Source organism: Chenopodium quinoa, unplaced genomic scaffold (assembly GCF_001683475.1).
Source record: "Chenopodium quinoa cultivar QQ74 unplaced genomic scaffold, ASM168347v1, whole genome shotgun sequence".
Classification (NCBI taxonomy): Eukaryota; Viridiplantae; Streptophyta; class Magnoliopsida; order Caryophyllales; family Amaranthaceae; genus Chenopodium; species Chenopodium quinoa.
Window position 1 is genome coordinate 3,038,821 of NW_018745448.1, and position 22,812 is coordinate 3,061,632.

General features: G+C 34.5%; 2 protein-coding genes across 2 annotated transcripts; both read right to left on the minus strand.

The window, feature by feature from the left end:
• Positions 1-16,284: 16,284 nt before the first annotated feature.
• Positions 16,285-18,205, minus strand: LOC110713593. Its single transcript, XM_021892042.1, has 3 exons — positions 17,630-18,205; positions 16,833-17,523; positions 16,285-16,574 (listed from the first exon to the last, which is right to left on the minus strand). Exons 1-3 carry the CDS (start codon positions 18,203-18,205, stop codon positions 16,285-16,287), a joined length of 1,557 nt encoding a protein of 518 aa, XP_021747734.1.
• A 219-nt stretch (positions 18,206-18,424) lies between these two features.
• LOC110713594 lies at positions 18,425-19,562 on the minus strand. The gene is made up of 2 exons (XM_021892043.1): positions 19,553-19,562; positions 18,425-19,446 (listed from the first exon to the last, which is right to left on the minus strand). Exons 1-2 carry the CDS (start codon positions 19,560-19,562, stop codon positions 18,425-18,427), a joined length of 1,032 nt encoding a protein of 343 aa, XP_021747735.1.
• Between the last annotated feature and the right edge of the window lie 3,250 nt (positions 19,563-22,812).

Genomic DNA, 22,812 nt, shown 5'->3' on the forward strand with positions numbered 1-22,812 from the left:
ACATAATGATACATATCCACACTATTTTTGCACATTTATAAAATTATGAGAAATCGTATCATTTACAATCGCCACTAAATCCCAAAAATCGATACAAAAAGCCTTTTCTACACTAGATATATAAATATTGTTTGACAAAGAATACATAAAATATGTCATAGTTTATTGGTGAAACATTTAAAATAAGAGTTTGAGGTTACATGTTCGAATCTTGTAAAGATCATATGTATGATTTTTTTTTGGAAGAAAATCAGTTCAACATTTATAGCAATTATAATCGCTACAATAATCACCATGATTGGATGTAGTTTTTCGTATCGATTATTGAGGCCAACCCCAGCGATATTGAAAACCACTACTAAAAGCTAAGGCAACGGGGGATATTGTATTGGATGAACATTCATTGGGAAATTTTTTTGTTGCAATTACAATCGATACTAAAGGTTAAAATAATCGCTACGAAAAGGTTATTTTCTTGTAGTGAAAGAAATAAAAGTTAACGAGGCTTTTGTTTACAACAAGAAAAAGTAATTTATTTCAATAAATATACAAAAATTAATGGGAAAGAGCGGTGAAATATTTTAATTGATTGTTTGAGAATATAATATCTTAACTTTTAGTAGGATTGTATAAGGAATTAAAATGTAATACTACCTCCGTTCTTGAAAGTTCGACTTATTTAGGCCCTGTTTAATTCATCTTATTTTTACTTATCTAAACTTATCTGATCTGATCTTATCTGGTTTGGTCTGGTTTGGTCTGATCAGATTGTCATATTTGACCAAACTTTGACCTTAAGTGTACGATAATCTAAGGTCTTGTTTGGCAAAAGTAGCGATAGCGGGTAGCTTTAGCGGTCGAGTAGCAGGTAAGGTAGCGAGTAGGTGTCAACTAGTAGTGGGTAGAGGTTAGCTGTCAAGGTAACGGTTAATAGTACGAGACTATGAGTGTTTGACAAAAGTAGCGGTTGCAATACTAATTAATATATCAAAATTTCATATAAATATTAATTAAAAAGTAATAGAAATTGGTCAGGCGTTACCCGCTACTTCTAAACGCTACTATTTTTAACGTTTGAGAAAAGCTATGTAAACACTACCTCTATCAATAATCGCTACTAGAACCTCTACCTTGCCAAACACTCTCAAATTTTTTCTAGTAGTATTTTGACTAGTCAAAATGCTAATCGCTACTTCAAATGCTATCACCAAATAAGCCCTAAAAGAAAAAAAATGTATCAAGTGGGACGTTGTTAGATTCTTAATAATGTGTATTCTATTAATGTGTAATTTTCATAATTTTTTCATTACGAATTTAAAGATATTTAGCGATAAAAAATTGCACATAAAATGATAATCTAAACTTATTTTTCCAATCAGAACTTTTTTTTTTCCTGAAATAAGTCAAAATAAGGTGAACTAAACAATGCCTTATTATTCATTTGGTCAAAAATAAAATAACTTTGACCACATATTATGATTCATACAATTTTCAAATATCAATTTTTATAATTTTTTTTTATACATAACCGAAGATATTTATAGTCAAATATGGTCATTGGAGACCGCGCAAATGCAAAATGAGTCGAATGTTTGGGAACGGAGGGAGTATAATATTTGAAAGTTTATTATAAGAAGAAGTGTGATGATAAAATTGGGATGTAGTTTGTAAATATATAATTTATATTAATCTATTAAAAGGTGTTCTTAAAAACGTTTTTGTGTCACATAGACTCATTTTCATCACGCTATGTCACTTACTTAACCTCTCATGATGCCACATTACCACTCAATCAATTTTAATCATGATGCCACATGATCTAACATTACTTTATATAAAAATATGAGGATAAGGAGATTCAAACACCCAACCTTTATTTTATAAGAAAAATGATTATTTAACCACCTAAGCTAATTATCTGGCATGTTATATATACCATGAAATTAAATGTATATAATTTCAATTCACAAGGCCTAAATAGAAAAAAAAAAAAAAAAAACCTAAAACCAAAATATCAAATTGTTGAGTTAGCCTCGCTGATGTGGTGAGTTTGTTAGAGCTCCGTTGATGTGGCGAAGTTTGTTAGAGTAAGTTACTGATATTTTTTAGAAGCTTCTTGAGTATTACATTGATTATAAATACATGTAATAACTCTCACCTACAAATTATGATCTTAGAATAATTTTCCCCAAAATTTCTTCCAAAATTCTCTCTTTTCCTCTATTCTGGTCATAATATCATAGCATAATATTATGGATTTTTGATCAATTTTCAATCGATTTTGTCTCACTTTCTTCTTTCAATATATCAATTTTCATCTTCCGATCTTAATTCTTCTTCTCTTTTATTCTAAATCTTGATTGTTCTTCTTTGTTTCTGACCTATTTTCTGCAATTCTTCTAAATTCACTTGATTACTACAATCGTGGAAAATACTGATAACTCTCAGAACTCAAATTCTGGAATCAACTTCAATTATCCTTACTATCTCAGTAATGGTGATCATCCTGGTATGCAGCTAGGATATCATATTTTGACCGGTTTAAATTTTCTCAATTAGAGCAGTATTGTTAAGATGGCATTGATTGCCAGAAATTAAATAAGTTCCAATTTTTTGATGGAACTCTTCATATGCCTGCTACTACTTTTGCAAGTAATGTTGTGTCTGCTGGCAGTAATTCTGCTGGAATTCTTGGCAAAGAACCTGCTGGACATGCTACTAGTCCTGCTGCTGGTGATCAGAATTAATATTGATCCTGTTCTTGCATATGCTGTTTACACTCAAGTTATTCAGATGATGTAGACGAATCATGGTCGTGCACCAGAAGACAATCCATTAAATGCTTCCGTGAGTTTTGCTGGTACATTCTCTGCTTCAGACTCAGATTTATCAATTCAACATCCACTACTAAAATTTGGCCTAATTGCGACCGCTTATGACAGTCGTTGAAAATAGCAAAAACGGTTGCTAAAAAATAATTGCGACCGTCAACGGTCGTAACGTGGTGGTCATTATTAAGTTGGTCGCAAAAAAACAAAATTACGACTGTTTGACGGTCGCAAATTTTTTGCGACCGTTTTTAATATTTTCAACGACCGTTTGGAAAACGGTCTTAAATAAATATAATTGCGACCAGTATAATCAGCGGTCACAAAACTGGATTTAGCGATCGTCTTAAGTCGTCGCTATAATTTTTTTATAAAACAAATCACACCCACCCCGTATCCAGCTTCACTAACCCACCGAAACCACCTTTACCCACCACCAATGCCACCATTTCCAACCCAAAACCACCTTTACCCACCACCACCGCCCACCCTAAAATACCACCAGCCACCCTGAAAACACCTTCAGCTACCACGAAAACACCTCCAACCACCCCAAATCACCTTGAAAACACCTCAAAAACATCTTCCAGCCACCACGAAAACTCCACCCCACCCCAAATTCATACCCCTTTCCCACGAAAACCCAAATCAGCCACCACAAAAGCCACCCGTAAACCAAATTAACCAAAAATCGAACATGAAAATGAAACAAAATAACACGAAATCCCAAAAATTAGCAAAAATCAAATCCAAAAATAACAAAAATCAAACAATTTCACTTCGAATATCAAACCCTAAAATTAACAAAAATTAAGCCACAAAATTATCCAAAAAGTATCCGAAAATCAAACCCAAAAATCAACAAAAAAAACAAAATCAAACCCAAAAAGAAACAAAAATCAACCAAAAACGAAACAAAAATAAATCAAAAACACGAAATAACACCTCAAACTTCGAATTTTACGTCAAATTTTGTTTAATAAGGCGAAATTCGATCTATGAAAAGTCTAGATCTAGAGTTTTCATGGTCGAATTCGACCTTGAAAACCATTAAATTGTTTACACCATCATTGAACTAGCCAACACCGCACTCGTCGCCATTGCCATAGTCTTTAAAAGGAGATGGAGAAGAGGAAAGAGGTCGGGGAGAAGAGGAAAGAGGAAGAGAAGAGGAAAGAGAGAGAGAGAGAGAGGAGAGGAAAGGAGAGGATGAGGATAGATGCGTGAGGAGAGAGAGAGAGGAAAGAAAGAGTAGACGATGGCTTCCAATAAATTAGGGTTTGGATGGATCTCTTTTTGTACCCTTTTTTTTAAATATTAAAAAGCACTTTTACGCCGGTATTAGCGGTCGTAATTTTGCGACCGTTTCTCAAACGGTCGTAATTGTCACATTTTGCGACTGCTACTAATGATCGTAACAGAATTAATTTAATTTTGAATAATTTTTCACATGCATTTCATTTAATAATATATTTAAGTACCTTTGCGACCGTTTTATAAGCCAAAAACGGTCGCAAATATCATTTTTTGCAACCGTTTCCATGATGGTCGTAGAAAAACAGTCGTAAATCGACTGAATTTTAGTAGCGACCTTGATCATTCTAGTTGGATAGTGGACACTGGTGCTTCTGATCATATGGCTTCTAATTTGGCATTATATACCTCACTTAAACAACTAAAAAATTCAATCAAAGTGTCTTTACTTGATGGAACTGTTAAATTGGTCAAACACACTGGTTTAGTCTGTCTTACTGATTTTATTATTCTCCAAAATGTGTTCTAATTCTAGATTTTAAACACAATCTTTTGTTTATTGTCAAACTTCTTGATCACAGTAATCTTGTTGCTATTTTTGAACAATGTTCATGTCAATTTCGAGACCTTGCATCTAAAAGAGTTGCTACTAAGGGTACAAGACAGCCAAGTTTATACACTTGCCATTTCATTCTTTTTCTTCTTATGCTTTGGCTCGTTTTGATTTGGTGCATATTGATCTGTGGGGGCAAGTATAGCAGACCTTCTCTATCTGGTGCTTTTAATTTTTTGACAATTTTGGATGGTCATACTAGAGTGAACTGGAATCATTCGTTGTTATAAAAAACTCAAGTGTACTTTGTCATAGCTTCTTTCTTAAAGTATGTGAATACTCAGTATAATCTTAAAGTGAAGGTGATAAGAAGTGATAATGGGACTGAGATTATTCAGGAAGCTTGTTTAACATTGTTTGCTGATTCTGGTATTGTTCATTAGAAAAGTATTTCAGGCAATCCACAACAGAGTGGTAGGGTGGAAAGAGAGAATATACACCTTTTAGAGACTGCTAATACTCTAAGGACTCATGCTAGTTTAAATTACCTTATAAATTTTAGGGTAATTGTTTGTTAACTGTAACCTATTCGATTAACATAATTCCTAGTTCTATTTTCATTTGGAAAACTCCTAAGTTATTGATGGGAAGGAAACCATATTACAACAATTTGAAGGTTTTTGGTTGCTTTTGCTATCTTGCTTTGAAGACACGTGATAAGTTTGCTTCTAGATCATCTAAGTGTGTTTTCATTGGATATCATTTTAGGCAAAAAGGATATAAGCTTAATGATCTTTCCTCTCATAAAGTAATTCTCAGTAGAGATGTTTACTTTGTTAAGCATTCCTTTCCATTCAAAGATACTTCTCTTTATAATCTGAATTGTCCTGTTTCTTTTCCTTTTTCACCTTTGGTTAATCAAGCCTTAGATGTTTTTATTTTAGCCATGATTCTACCTCATCTTTATCTAATTATTCTATTCCTTTTCAACATTCATCACCTATTTCAGTCTCTTCTCCTACTCGTTCCCTTACTCATGAATCAGCTGATGGAGATTCAAAATCTGTTTCTTTATCTTCCAATATACAATCTGAAGCTCAAGATATTGCTCCTATGATTAGAACTTCACTTAGACTTGTCAAGTTACTAGCTAAATACAAATATTTTGTCATGGCTAAACCAGCTCTTAGAACTGTTTCTGATTTAGAATCAATTTCTTCTACTTTCAATGTTTATTCTAAACCTTCTCTAGCAAATATGTTTAATACAAATTTATATACTCTTTCCTTGCTAATTTCTACATATGAAACACCCACTTACAATTAAGCTAAACAACATCTTGAGTGGATTGAAGCAATGGAAAAGGAACTTGGGGCTCTTGAAAGGAATGTAACTTGGGCCTTAACTACTTTACCTCCTGATAAAAAGGCCATTGGTAAATGGATTTATAAAACCAAGTTCAAACCAAATGGTGAAGTGGAAAGATGTAAAGGAAGGGTGGTGGAAAGAGGTGATGAGCAAGTGTTTGGTAAGGACTACAAACATACTTTCAGCCCAATTGCCAAGCTCACTGTTGTTACGGTTATTTTGGCTCTTACAACAGTTAACAAATGGGATATTCAGCAGATGGACATAAACAGTTCTTTCCTACATGGCTTTCTAGAAGAAGAAGTGTATATGACACCATTACCTGGTTACAATGAGGCTAAACTTGGGCTGCAAGCTAAAAAAGTCCATTTATTGACTGAAATAGGCTTTAAGGTGTTGGAATCAAGAGTTGAGTAAATTTCTGGTTGGTTAGGGTTTTACTCAATCCAAACAGGATTACTCTATGTTCACTGGATAAAAATGGCTCTTTCACAGTTCTTGTGGCTTATGTTGATGATTTGTTAGTTACTAGTAACGATCCCAGTGTTATTTCAAACCTGAAGTCAGCCTTGTATTATGTCTTTACAATCAAAGATTTTGGTTGTCTAAAGTATTTCTTGGGAATTCAGGTTTTAAGGTCTGAATTTTGTATTTTGTTGAACTAGAGAAAATATATTTTAGAACTTTTACAAGATCAAAATATGACGAACGAACTGCAAACCAACTCTTTTTCCTTTTCCAAAAGGGTTGAAGCTGAGCAATTTTGAAGTTGATTTGTTGGATGATCCTGAGATTTACAGGAGGTTAATTGGTAAATTGTTGTATCTCAATATGACTAGGCCATACATTTCTTATGTGGTGCAACAGTTGAGCCAGATTTTGGATGCACCTTGAGCTACACATTTTTCTACAGCCCTGCATGTAGGGTACATTCAATTTGAGGCTGTTATATTATGCTAATTATCCTCTTTAGTTATTTTCATATAATGATGCTTATTAGGGAGCTTGTGATGATTCTGGTAGGTCCTTGACAGGCTATTGTGTTTTCCTTGGTAATTCATTGGTTTCATGGAAAACCAAAAAGCAAAAGGTAGTCTTTAAGAGCTCAACTGATGCAGAGTATAAAACCATGAGCCACACCACGGATGAGATTATTTTGCAAAATTCCCTTTAAACATGTATAAAAGGTGTGATCAAGCAATAACAATAAATATAATCAAGCAACATAATGATCATCGTAAAATAATCATATTTATTATAAATTATAACAATTATAATCATAATTAAAATAATCATATTAAAGCTAAAGCATAATAATAGCAAGATCTTAGGCATGATACTAACAAGATTAATAACAAACCCTAGCATGTCACTAAACATATAAAAATCAAAGCTTTAACCCTAACATTATACTAACAACCATAATATTAGGAAAGAACATAGTAAGCACCATACTTTTAATCATACTTGATATTAAAGTTACCCTAGACATGATACTAGGAAGATCAAAACACCCTAACCTGATACTAGGAATCATAATAACAACCTAAACATGATTTCTATATCATAATATCAATTAAAAGCACTTACTTGGATGCCTCTTATCTCTTTCTAATAACAAAATACACTCGTTATTAACTTCAAGGAAAATAAAAAATCAAATAATTAAATTAAATAATTGAAATAGAGATTTGGGACCAAACCCTCAAAAATTAAAACCTTTCACGTCTAGGGCGAAGGCAAATTCAAACTTGGCTAGGTGTTTCTAGTGCTAATGTATGAGAAATTGTGTTTGTAAAAAGCTAGGCTTAGAAAGAGAGAGAGAATCAAGAAATTCTTGATGAGAGTTGGTGAAAGAGAGAATTAGAGAATTGATGATATATTTGATTATTGAAAACAGAATTTTAAGAGGCTATTTATAGAGAAAATCAGTCGGATGGATAAAAAAACGAATCAGAGTTTCAACGAGAATAAAACTTGATTAGCGTCAGACGCTGGTCATTAGCGCCAGGCGCCAAGACTTAGCGCCAGGCGCCAAGCCTTAGCGTCAGGCGCTAATAATCAGTTTGACGCGTTTTTGTTTTTATCATATCTTTTGATCCGGAAGTACAAATAAGGCATATAATATGTCGTTGGAAAGATCTTGAAGTCTACTTTCTAAACCAATCAGAATAAGATTAAAATATTTTGTAGATAAAAAGATATGGCCGAAATAGTGGAACGGTGTCAGTTTTGGATAGAGTTTCATATCTAATTCATATCTTTTTCGTTATAGCTCGAATTTAATAATATAATAAACATATAAAATTTGGATAAAGATTATGAGGCACGTAAATAAAATTTGAATATATTCCACTTCGTACAAAACAAGGATTCGAAAAAGGAATAGTTTTATTCAATTTCAAACTCTTTGAAACATAAATATCAATCCTAACTCCATTAGGACTTAAGAGAACCTTCTAGAATATTCTAGAAGACTATAATCAATACTAATAGCTTTAGGAATGATAATTAACAATAGGCCCTCCCTAGATCATTTGGTCTCATACAAAAACCAAATCGGGACCATTTTAGTATTTTGGCCATAACTTTCTCATTATTCATTGGAATTGGGCTTATAATATATCGTTGGAAAGGTCTTTTCAAACCCCATCCAACTACACCATTATTGGACCCTTATCATGGATCAAACTAAAGTGGAATGCACGTTTTTCATAAATAAGGTAAGAAAAGAAATATTTTCAAAAACAGAAAGAAGAGATATTTTAATAAAAACATACTCATCACTAGACTTTTCACACTTTCGCCTTGTTCGATAATCAAATGACATGAAAGGTATTCATCACTGGGTTTGGTTTTGGAGGGATACAATTGGGTGTCTACAGTCAGGGATACACACTAATATGATAATTAAATTGGGATTTAAAAATCCCAACCAAAATTGGCGGTTTTGGGATTAATTTTGGATCGGCTCAGCAGGCTGATAAAGTTTTCCTAGAACTATATTGACTACTTTAGTTTTGGAAATTATTGACTAGTCATTAGTCAACATCTTTGTACAAAAACTTTCAATAGAAGGATAATTAAGAGAGTGTCAAATAAGTTGGTCATATTTAATACTTCACTTTAACCATGATTCTTTTTCCTCTGTTTTGGACAAAAATAGTGTTGAAGAGTGGCCTGGTCATAAATTTCCAAGGATTAAGTATTTATTGGTAATTTTAGTTATTTGTACCTACCCTGAAAATGCCAGTTTGCCAAATATTGTTTGACATTGGTTAATTTTCTAATTCATTCATTCCACCTTATATAATTAGCTGGTCACCAAGGTCTGAGGCTGTTCATTTCAACTTAATTTAAAGATATAATAATACTTAAGTTAAGTTAAAGTAATTGGTAAGCCAATTATGTTACCAATTTGGATTAGAATAAACTGTTTGATTTGATTCGTTATATTTAAATAAAAATAAATAAAATTACCAACAAAATGACATTGGAAACCTTTTCTTCATTCAATAAGGAGTTATAACAATAACTCACAAGAACAGCACACTATAGAGTTATGAAACAAAGTAACTCTAACCAATTAATGTGGGAAATTAAAATACTACCGTCTTCAAGAGAAATTAAACGTAGTTCTATCGTTTAACGAGAAATCTAAACTAAAAATTGCATTCGTCATAAATCAGTACTTTTTAGATGGAATCATAAAGAGATATGGATAGTTTATTTATTTGATACTCAATCTGTTTCTTTTTTCATCATCACATTTGTAATACTACGTATAAATAGATTAGTTACGAGAAATCTTGTTTAATTCATCATTTCTTCTAATTTCAAATATCAAATAATTTATGTAGTACTTGTATGTTTTTTTTTTAACATATGTTAGAGGAAAAATTGTCAGGAACTACTCGCTTAATTTACCGATCAATTTGTAAATAACTATTCGCTAAAAAAAATTTTATCAAAAAAACTACCCCTAATTTTAAAAAGTTTAGGTAACACTACCTTTTTATTTTCCGACAACTAATTCCAGCGAGTAGGACCCATTCATCATTTTTTTTTTCCAAAAAAATTATCCTCACCCTCATATATATTGACTAACCATCCTCTTCTTTGCAAAAAAATCAATCCAAAATACCAATTCTTTATGAAAATCACCGATCAAAGAATGAAAAACGATTAGGTTTTCACAAAGATTTGGTTTTATGGATTGATTTTTGCAAAGAAGATGAGGGTTGGTTAATATATACAAGGGAGATAACTTTTTTAGAGGAAAACTAACATATGGGTTCCTCTCGTCAAATTAGTTGCGGGAGAAATTTAAGGGGGTAGTTTTTTTATAGACTTTTTAGCGAATAATTGTTTACAAATAGATTTGTTAAGCGAGTAGTTCATAAAAATTTTTCCTATTTTACAAGTGATTGTGTGGGATAAAACGATACAAAAAGCGAAACTAGACAATAAAAAAGAATAATGGAGGGAATACATGTCTTCTAAGAGCCTTGAGTCTCTTGACTTAACATTCGGTTAATGGCATTTATCCTTTCCAGTGTATGTGTGATTGCCAAATTCCAACTTATAAGAGTGTCTTCTTTAAGAGAATAACTGGCTTTTTTGCTTGTTTAATGCACGGGTTGTTATTTGGGTTAATTATTTTCATATATAGGTATTAGGTTAGACCCCGTGCCATGCACAGAAATTTTTAATAATTAATTTTAAATTAACATTGTATAAGTAAATTTACCTATGTAAATATTACAATGGATTATAAAATAGCCTATTTGCCAAATAGATATTTAAAAATATGCATTTTACTATATTAATCTGTTAAAGGATACATCAAATATTTTATTTATATAAATTAGAAACTTTGTTTTATACTTAAGTTTATAGTTGACAATAAATATAAAGATGCATCAAATTTTTTATTTATATATAAATTTTTTTATATGGATTTTTTTTAAAACAAAATTAAAAATATAAGAGACACACTAAAAAATGACATGTGTCATTACTGGTGTGTCTTTTAGTAAATAGTATTGATGTTTTTATACGAAGTATTGTCTCATTTCTAAAACTTAAAAGAAAAAAAAAAGAGTGAGTAGAAACGTGAAAGAAGATGAAGGAGTTTAGTTAGATATATATAAGGGACACACTAAAAAATGACATGTGTCATTACTGGTGTGTCTTTTAGTAAATAGTATTGATGTTTTTATACGAAGTATTGTCTCATTTCTAAAACTTAAAAGAAAAAAAAGAGTGAGAGTAGAACTGTGAAAGAAGATGAACGATTTTAGTTAGATATATATACATGAAGATTGTGGGATATGAGATGACATATTAGTTTAAATTATATTTAAAGTCTATGAGATAAAAAGACAATATTTATTACTCCCTCCATTTTTAAATACTTACTCCATTTCTCCATACGCGGAGTTTTAGGAGAAAGTAATAAAATATGGAGGTAGTAGGGTATGTGAGAGAATAAAAAATTGGAATAAGCAAAAGTAGTGGAGAGAATTGGAGGATAGAGAATATGAAAGTAATAAAATATAATTTATGATGGGTCCACTAGGTAAGAGAAATTAATTAAATATTGTACAAGCTTTCTAAATAAGGAAATGGAGCAAGTATTTAAAAACGGCCGAAAAAGGAAAGTGGAGCAAGTATTTAAAAACGGAGGGAGTATAATTCATATGTTAAGTAATGCGTACTAATTAATTGAACTTTATTTTATTATGATGGAAATGAAATACTTCATTTTGTTTCTTGAAAAGTTGTAAAATGCATAAAGACTTAAACATAAATATTATTAAGGGTGACTGTGCACATGGGGTAATGAGTGACTTGTGATGCCAAAAAAATTTGTGTTTTATAAATATTAAGTATAGAGGTTTACATAACATTTGGACCATCTAGTCCATCTTGCACGTTTATAAGTGCTGGAGTTAGGGCCTGTTCTCATACGTTGAAATTCAGTTCAGTTCAGTTCAGCTCCTAATTTCCTTCTCTTAAAAAAAATCATTTCAGTTCAGTTCAGTTCAGTCAATGAGAACAAGCCCTTAAAATAGTCCAATTCATTGTTCAGTGTTAACGCTACAAGTTTCTTTTGCATCAAAATAGGGGTCCTTATTCCTGTTGATTAATCCGCAACATAGAGGTGTCATTCCAATAACCGGATGGAGTTTAGGTTGATCCATGATGGTTCGAGTCTATACGGGTCGGATATATTAGGTTCAAAATTACTATGTTAACCAAACCTCGAGTCGGAAGGTCACTTTCGAGTCAAGTTAAATTCAAGTCAAGATCTGTCGGGTTCAAATCGGTTGGTTTTTGGGTCAATTTCTGATTGGTTCATAATTGATTCGGATATATTCGGATCAGGTTCAAAACGGGTTTGGCCGGGTTAATTTCTTGTTGGTTAAGTTTGGATCGGAGTGCTTTCGGTTCAATTGATTTCGGTTATGTTAAGTTCGGTTTGAATACTAAGGTTGATCAATATTCAATCAATTCAGATTCAGATACTTTTCGTATTTGGCTAAATTTTGGTTGGGTTGACCAAATTTAATATTCAAATAAGTACATTTGTAAAACTAGAGTAGTTATTGATGTTTGTTTTTTTTTTTAAATCTTATCGTTACATCGATATCAAGTCAGTATTTATGTGTCATGTTTTTATATCGTGTCCTTAATATATGTTTAAGTAAAAAAAAGGTTAAAATTATGGTTAGTCTGAAATCATGTCAAGTCAAAATTAGGGCGGATAAATATTGGGTTGGATAATATCAGTTCGGAAAAAAAAAATATCGGATTGAATCAGATATTTTTTGGGTCAATTTTGGTTCGGATTAAGTTCAGGTCGGTTCAAATCGGTTCAGTTTGATTTCAAGCCGGGTCAAATCAATTTCGGGATGAGTTCAAGTCGGGTCAAATCAGTGCCGAATTAAGTTCAAATTGGGTCAAATTCGAATTCAGGTTGAGTTCAGTTTAGTTGCAGATGGGGTTGGATCTTTAATTCTTAGATTATATCGGATTGGTTACAGTTCAAAATGGATGGTTTTTTTTTGGGTCGGTTTGGTTTTGATACCACTAAGGAGTCGTGTGTATTGTGTGGGAAAAATTCTACTTCATATTAAAGATAATTTGGGTTTGCAAATTTATCGAGGCACAAGTTTCACCATTAATATCTTTAATTTGATATTACTAAAATTATATATATAAAAAATAATTTATAAAATTAGATATTGAGACTAAGGGCCTGTTCACTTTAGCTTAATTTCGGGTAATTTCAAGTTTCACTTCTTGAGAAACAAGAAGCGTTTCTCAAGGGGGTAATTTTGTCCGTTTTGCCTCAATTTTAGGGTATAAGTGACTTTTTCCCTTGACTGCATACTTTTAAGTAGAAACAGCCGTTAACTCTCAAATTTGGAGAAATTTACGAAATGTGAAGTGAATATTTTACTCCTATACAGTAACCAATTCCAATTACCCTTGATTTTTTTTTACCACAGTACATTAATCAAATTCATTATCCCTTTGACAGTTACTTACTCTCTTGCAGACATCTATCTTTGTCGTTTGAAATCGGACAAAAACCCAAAAGGGTGCCTGCTGCGGCAGTAGTGGTTTTGTTGTAGCCAGTGTGGAAGTCGTGCAAACTCGGCAGAAGGACGGAGTAAAGGCATTTTGCCGATCGGTGAAATACGATAGTAGTGTTCTCTGCCCGGTGGTATCTATTAATTTGGCAAGGTTTGTTCGTCTTCTTCTGTAGGTTGTTATATTATTTAGTGTTTGATGTATGAATATAGTTCTATTTTCTCTGTGTTCATGTTAAAAGTAATCAATTAATGTGTGGTTAGTATTGAAAATGAAATATAGGAATTTAGGTGAATTAGGTTTTTTGAATCTGGAGTTGAATATGTGATTACACATATTTTGAGAGATAGGTGTATTGATGAATTAGGGTATTATCGAATCAGGTTTTGAATTATGTGTTGGTTGGTATTTGGAAAGAAAGATAGGTGTATTGCTGAATTAGGTTGTTTCGAATGAGGATTTAAATATTTGATCATAATTCTTTTTTGAAATTAGGCAATGGGGCATATTGGTACACTGTCATAGGAATATTAGCTGGATGTTTTGAGTTTAAGTTGTTGCGATTTTAGAATGGGAGCCTATATGGAATGAAGAAATCTTTCAAAAGTTGAAATGTTTGCAAAGGCGAGGTGTGTTGGTTAAAACTTATTGATAGATGACCTTAGCTGCATTGAACACATTAATGTTTGTCTGAATGAATTTAAAATTATATGATGTTCATATGTATCCGCACTAGGATAATGAATGATGATTGATAAACAAAGTTCATTTGTACAAAAATTGTAAACTATTGATTAAAGAGCACTGAATAAGCATACACATGTTTCTGAATTTTTGTGCAGGCAAAAGAAATATTGACGATGTCCTTAGATAGGTTCACTGGTAAACGAAAGCGGCGCAATGTATGTGATGAATCCCTGGTGAGTACATGTGTCCTATTTTCATGTTAGATGGCTTGTAATTTTTGCTAGCCTTTGATTTGTTCAAGCTATTTTGTGTGTGTAAGATGGTACTATTGAGGGCTCTGACTTGAAGAATGACAAGGTAGTAAAGGTGTTGTTTAGTGTGTTGTTTTGTGAAGGTGAAGGTTGTTTAGGGTTTAGGTTTCTGTTATGAACTTCATTGTGTATGTTCCTGACTATGTTATCTTGTTAAAAATTGTAGGAATTTGCGGAGGTGTCCTTCCAAAACTCTATCCAGAAGACAATCACTTTGCACCCTAATTTGTTTAAGGTTGTACAATGTTGTTGATATTAATAAGGAAAATTTGTAATTATTAATCCCAACTTTCACCCATTTTCTTTCATTAATCCCAACTTTCAGTTATTACTGATTAATCCCAACTTTAGTACCCTTTTTTTTTATCCGGTCCAACAGGTTACCAAACCAATTGTACCCGGTTTAATCTGACGTGGCAGTAGCTGTTGCAAAATTAATTTATTTTTTCCTTTTTTTTAAAAACCGGTAAAGAAAACACCCCTTTGCTATTTATTTCCCTCGAATTTAGCCGTTGCAACCCCTGTTTCATCACTCTTCTTCTTCAAATTTCCCCTTTCAAAATTAGGCCCTTTTGTAATTGGAATTGTAATTTGTCCTTCAAATAAAATCGAAATCCTATTTCCTCACTCTTTTTCTTCAATGGCTGGCGGTTCTTCTGGCTGTTCTACAAACACAAGGGGAGGGTTGAACTTCAGTTTGTTTGAATTAGGGTTGAACTTGTAATTTATAACTAAATTGTTGTGTTTGGGTGTGCAGGAAACCAATTGTAATTTTATGAAATGGGTTGATTGCAATATTGTGGAGGAAGATCTACGCTTTCAAATATTTGACAAGGATACAACTATTGCAGAAATGGAGCTCCATATGAGTTCATTTGAAGTTAGAGTGAAGAAATTGGAGGGAAAGAAACTGAAATTGGAAGATTTGGTGAAAGAGTTGAAAAAAGAACTCTCTCAACTTAGGATGCAACTTGTAAGGGCATCAAGGACTGAGACTCAGTTGTTAATGGCTCTATTTTTCTCATGGTTGTTGTTTGGAATAGTTGTTGTGTGCTTGAAGTAGGGGTAATGTAATGTTAAGAGGTTATGGTGGATCTTGTAACAATGACATTGATCAATAAAATGCAGCTCTTAGTTTTTCTATAAATTTTGCAATCATGTCACCATAATAGTCATATAAACATGAATCTACATAAGTCACCACAACATAACATCCAAATCCAAATATCAATGTTAAACAGCACAGTTGCTGTCAAAATTAGGCTTTAGTTAGGCAGCTAAAATAAAGCAAAATGCTGCCACTCCCAACAAACACTACTTAAGCATCCAGTTTGTACACACATGTACCAAAATATTATTGCAACTACCTCAAACTGTAATCTTAAAACATTAAGGCTGTGTTCCTTGGTGAAGGGTGGATTGCTGGCTTGACTGACCTAGCTGGTTGACTGACCTGGTCATTGGTCTTCCAGTTGACCTTGTATTCCTTGACTGAGACATGAATTAGAATGTAGTTAGTAACAAATAATTATGCATTCAAAGAACAATAATTCACCAAAGTTCAGTTGTTCCTAACCTCAGTGATTAAAGACCCATAATTTCCAATTAAAACACCAATTCCTCTAGGAAATTGATGTCTTCCCCTACCTCTAGCTCTGCCACTTCTTCCCTGTCCCCTCCCTTAGCCACCAGTTAGTGCAGGTGCACTAGAAGATGGTCTTGTTCCCTGTCCCCTGGAGCCTCTTCCTCCTCTGATAGCTCTGCCCCCTCTTCCTAACTGTGTAGGTTGTGCTGTGACAATATGGTGTTGTGCTGCAGCAGTTGTGTTCAGTTGAGGCTCACATGGTGCAGATAGAGTGGAATGGGGTTGCTCTCCATTTTTCTTTGGTCTTCCCCTTGCTCTTTTAGCAGGTGGCTCAGATTGGATTGCTGTGTCCCTATTTGGACACCTCCTCTTATTATGCCCCTTAACTTAGCAAATCGTGCAAGTCATTTCAACACCAGTTTTTGTCAAGGAACCAGGTTTCTTTGGATTCTCAAAAGGATCTCTGATCCTATTCTTCCGAGGCCTTCCTGGACCTATTTTGATTGGGGGTGGATACAATGCAAGGGCTACTTTAGGTCAGTATCTCTCTCCAGCAAGGGGTGGAATTGAACCTGTACCACAACCACATCAGTTAGCAACAACACCATGCAATTCTTATAAACTAGCTAAAGAAACCATGTTACCTGCATATGATGTTAGGTAAACCTCTCTCCTATAACAGGGATGAACAAATTGCTCAGCTTCCTTGTTGGCAAAGAAAACACATGCTACAGCATGACAACAGGGAATGCCAAGCATGTCCCATTTCCTGCAAGTGCAGGTCTTTGCCTCAAGGTTTACAACCACCTGATCAAGATTGTAAGACACATTGGATAGAGTGTCACTTGAGGGGAGAACTTCACAATAGGCTGCCTTATTTTTCTCTTTGTCAAGCTTTGACTGTATTCTAGGACAAAGATAGGTAGTTGTCTTTTCCATGTCTTGCCTTTTTTTCACCATTCTCTGCATCAGTTGACTTCTAATCTCTTCAAGCATGAATAACAGATGCTTTGTCCTTGCATTTATGATGAATCCATTGAAAGTTTCTGCAATGTTCCTTGTTATTGCATCAGTATTTACATCAGTGCTTAAGAATGCTCTGCAGAATAGATGAGGATTGTATTTTTGGAATGCTAGAGCTGCTTCAGGGTTCATCACCTCAAGCTCAGTCAATGCATACTTATAATCTGCCTCATTGTATGACTTTGCAATTTTCCAAAATTGCAATTTCAACTCATCACCTCTATAAGTCTTGTGCCACAAGGCAAAAATGTGCCTTGCACAATGCCTATGTTCTGCTTTGGGCAGAATTGAAGCAACGACATTCAAGATGGCCTATGTAATTGCATTATAAACAAGCAAACAAAACCAGAAAATGAGCAAATTTTCTCTTTGTCATTGAAATTAAATAAAGATGATTCAATATCAGAGAGAGGCTAACCTGATGCTCATCAGAGATAACAGATAATCCTTCACCTTCACCAAGGTCCAAGCATGCTACCAAATGTATGAAAAACCACTCCCAACTCAGATTGTTTTCCCCCTCTGTCACAGCCCAAGCTATGGGATACATTTGGTCATTTGCATCCCTACCAACTGCACATAACAGCTGCCCACCAAGGAAAGTCTTAAAAAAGCATGCATCTACAGATATCACCTTCCTACATCCTTCCCTCCATCCTTTCATTAACCCTTCAAAACACATAAAAAGCCTCTGAAACACTGGTGGTGGTTGCTTGGGCATGACTGTCACCAACTCTGATACAGAACCAGGGCTACATTTCCTCAATTCAGCTAAGTATCCACTCACTTTCTGGTAGTGTTCATGCATAGAACCATGTAGCAATATGTGAGCTGCATATTTGACTCTATAAGCAAACTCCCTTTTAACTACCACCTTGTATGCTCTCCTTATGCACTCAATTATTTCTTTTGCAGGCCAGTGAGGCCTAGTTTTGAACACCTCAATAAATTGCTTGGCCACCCATGAACACTTCATTTGCCTATTCATCTGCATGTTTTTCTAGCAAGTGTGCTGACTGACAACCCTCTTCACCATCAATGCAACTTTTCTAGAATGCCATGAAGCATAGACATAAAAAGGGAAGCCCTCACTGCACTTCACCCCTACCCTTTGCCCCCTCTTTTTGTTACTATCAGCTATAAACAAATTCTTCCCCTGCAGAATGGCATATTTTGCTACTGCCTCCTTAAAGTCCTCCCTGCTAGCAAATCTCTACCCTACTTTCCACTTAAATTGACTAAAATCAGTGTTAGGGCCTACTAAAAGACTAGATCTCCTTCTTCTACCTACACCATCATCCTCAGCTTCAGAAGATGGTGGGGTGTCTTCATCTTCCTCACTGTCTGCATCACTTAAAGTTGCATGAGCACCAGTGATAGTATCTTCTCCTTCTGTTGGCTCAGCCTGTGAACTAAGCCTCCCTGCAGCTGCTTCCCTTTGCAAATTCTGGGCTAGCTCTACTATCCCCTTGTTCCAAGCATTCACTCTCTCTCTAGCAGTGTTGTACTCATCATCACTAACATCTGAATCAAATTGTTGCTGCTCCTCTAAGATTTCTTCCTCGAACTCATCCTCAACCTCTGGATCTAAGTGCTCTAAAAAAGAATCTTCCTCATCTTCAAACCCTGAATCATCATCAGTATCCACATCACTGTACACTTCAGCAACAACTTTTCCCTTCCCCTTACTACTGTCTCCCAAAACTACTCCTTTCCCCTTACTACTGTCTCCCAAAACTACTCCCTTCCCCTTACTACTGTCTCCTAAACCAACTCCCTTCCCCTTATCTGTAGTACACTCAGGCACAAATGTTGGATCTCCACTATCACTCTCTTCACTGTAGTCTCCAATCAACTCATTCAAAGTGAGTGGACTGTCAGGCCTATTATCATACCACTCAAAGTCATCAACAGATGCACTTGGTTGTCTTTGATGTTCAACTGGTGAAGTGGTTTTCTTCTTTGTTTTGGTGGAAGGGGTTTTGGTGGATGCAGTTGGTTGTTTAAAACCTGAAGCCAGATCTGCTTTTTGTTTAGGTGCATTATGAATGAGTGAGCTGGGGGTTTTCTTTTCAGTAGGTGAGGAGGCATCAGTATCCAATGGGGGTTTTTTTGATATTAAATGTGGGGCAGTGGGCTGTTTTCTTCTACCACTGGACCTAACTCCTAGAGTCAAAGCATCTTTACTTTGTGGTGGGGCCTTTTTTGGGGTATGTTTTTTGGCTTTTGTAGTAGCTGCATATGATTGAGAAGCTTAGGTTAGGGGTTGGAAGTGTGTTTCAACATGTGGGGTTTCAATTGTTTCAAGTACAGGTGCCTCTTGAACAGGCTGTACATATACCTCCACACATCTATGTTTGTCTCCAAAATATGAAACCTCGCAAACATCGTCATCATTCATCAACTTCCTCAACCCATTGGTTAAACTCACTTCAGGGACTAAATAACACAGACCCCCATAATTCTTTCCACAAATCCCCTCAACCAGTTCAATTAACCCATAATACAATAAAACATCAGGTTCTAATTGCTTTGTCCAAGCAGACCCTCCCCGATACACTAATTCACCATTACTAACAAGCTTAAACACTCCCCATACCATATCTTCAGAGTAAAGGTACCAACCATGTTAACCTAACAATTTTGCATCAACATTAAACAACAAAGCAATCAATTCTACCAAAGCCTAGACAAATAAGCAACAATTACACCCAGAATTCAAAAAATTCGCAAACAATAACAATTACCTACCATTCAATCAACCATACACTTTTAATCATTCCACAAAACAAAAACAGCATACATTCATCAAATTAAACTACAAACGACCTAAAGTTATCACATTTTCCATAAAAAGATGCAAACAAACACCATTCAAGCATCATAACAAGTACGGATTTAGCGTTTTACCTCAAATGGAAGATCAGCAGAGTCTTGCTCCAAGTTCAGCGCTTTTACCCAAAATGGAAACTCGATCACTTGTAAATATGGATGAACAGTCGCTTTCGCCTTTAATTGTGGGTCGTTGAGAAATTTTTTTGCTGTTAATGGCAAAGAAGAGAAGCTTAAAGGGGAGGAGTAATGGCGGGGAATTAATTAGAACAGAGGGGTGGTTGAAAGAGGTGACTCAACATTTAATTAGGGAGGTAAATCACCTTCCTAAGTCAACAAAGGAATATGTTGACTTCTTAAACCGGTCACCAGTCAAAATGGCCGGATAAAAAAAAAAGGGTACTAAAGTTAGGATTAATCAATAATAACTGAAAGTTGGGATTAATGAAAGAAAATGGGTGAAAGTTGGGATTAATAATTACAAATTTTCCTATTAATAATTGATTTATTTGCATTAAGAACAAAAGGTTTTTTTTTTTTTTTTTTTTTTTTTTTGTGTGTGTGTGTGTGTGTGTGTGTGTGTTATTGATTGTATAAGGTTGGTCTAATACCTTGTAGGATGACATCATAAGTTTTAGGGGATGTGTGAAAGCTAGATCAGAGTTGATTTTGTGGCATAGCGATTCTTGTAGGAGGGTAAGTGACATTTGAGCTTCTTTTAATAGTGATATAGATATTCTATTAATTTGAGTGTGATGTGATGTCATTATGTTGGCAGCCCCAAAATATGAAAGTCGAATTGAATCTTACGGCCGCATATGTCAAAAATTTGATGACCGTAGGAAACGTTAGGTAATTGAAATGGGCTTTGGTGGGCTGCTACATCTTGCATGTGATATGCATTTACCAATACTGTTGGCTTATTGGGTTATGACCCGAGTTTAAGTTGTTAAAGAATCAAGTACAGTGGATGTTAGGCATCCCAAATGGTTCCGGACCTGTTCTGTCCTCGAAAACTATGACTGAAGATGGTCGTACCAAAAGGTAGAACATTCTGTTATGGTATGGAAAATCGTGGGAGTCAAAGTCTAGCAAACCTAGTGGACGGGTGTACACGTTTGTAGGGATACCAAATACTTGGGAGATGATGGATTGGTTAAAGTGGTATTTTGGGGAAGATGATGAAGAGGTTTTCAAGACCCTGTTTTTTATTATGGCGCTGGAGATGATGGTGTTGTGCCCAACACAGTCACCAAGGGTTGCGGCTGATCTTCTTCTTGATATTAGTATTGCAATGGATACAGCTGAATATGACTGGTGTGGGTTGTTATTATCCAAATTCATAGACAGTGTGACTAGTTTTACATGATGGTTCTACACAACTGGTGTAGCTGGTGAATGTGCAATCTTTGCCGTTTTATGTATTTCATGTCTATTAGTTATAGTTTCATCTTCCTATTACATTTTGTACATTCCAAGTTTCTTGCTTTGCTCCTAACTACTGACTTTGTGTCAAAGAGGATAGGGATCCGGTAGAGTGGTATGCCTTTCCTAGAATCAAGGCATGGAATATGCAACAGATTGGGAAGGCAGCTAAGTGTGATAAGTTATGTTTAGGGGACTTTGGGAAATTAGGGGTAATTGTTTGTGAGATTTCTTTTGAATTTACTCCGTTTTGCTTATAATCCCCGTTTATTGGATATTTGGGAATGGAAATACATGTAAGTCTTGGATGTAGCATACGGTGAACAACATCTAAGAGATGCGAGGGACACAGAAGGACCTTGCCACTGTGAATTAGTTAAAGTAAGGTTTGATATTGCTTTTGCATTGTGACATTGTTATATGTTAGTTATTATTGTATATGACAATGGACAAATCACGTATAAAGGAATTACCACAACATGGAGTAGGATTTATGTATCGGCCAAGGAGAGGTAGCACGACTTCTTGTAAAGGGCATATAAAGATGAAGTCCTCTATAGCCCCATGAGTATTATTTCTTGTCACTTATTTTTCACTTCAATAAACCATGTCCACAATTTTCTTTATCTTTATGTGTTCTATTATTAATTTTTTGCATGTCTTGTGTAATAAGGGACTTTACATCATATTCATATGTTGTACTTTAATTCATGTATGATTAGAGCTGGTTATTGTATTTTTGTTGTTATATTTATGCCTCTCTAATTTCTCATTTTACTAAACCTAGTTAGTATATATTAAAAGCCAGCATTCGGCCCAGCTATGTTGGCCCAAGTAATAAGCATTATTTGTCATTTCATAAGCATAGCATGTGTTATTTGGACCAAACCCATAACTATATATTAAGAGGCCCAATGGATTTAAAAAAAAAAAACCCAATGACATTATTTTTAGAAGTGATCCTGATTACAAACTGGGGTTTACCAACAAAGCCTGTTACAAGATAGCCATGCTCAACAATAGATAGTGAACTTACATAAAACCATTGCTTGCTAATTACGAAATGGTTTGTTTACCACGAATATCTTAGTATAAACTAAATATGATTAAATAGCATAAACTAAATATGATGAAATAGCAAGATCTGGTGTCGTGTTGTTCTTGAAGATGTAACCTTGTATTCCTGTCGAAAATGATAACAAAAAACCCTCCTACTGGTCCACTCTTTGACCTCCCAATGATAAATCGACCATAACCTTGACATATTACTCTTGCCATGTTAATTGACACCCTAGTCTCAGTGAGGTTTAGGGCCTGTTTACATTTACTGAATTTCAGTTCAGT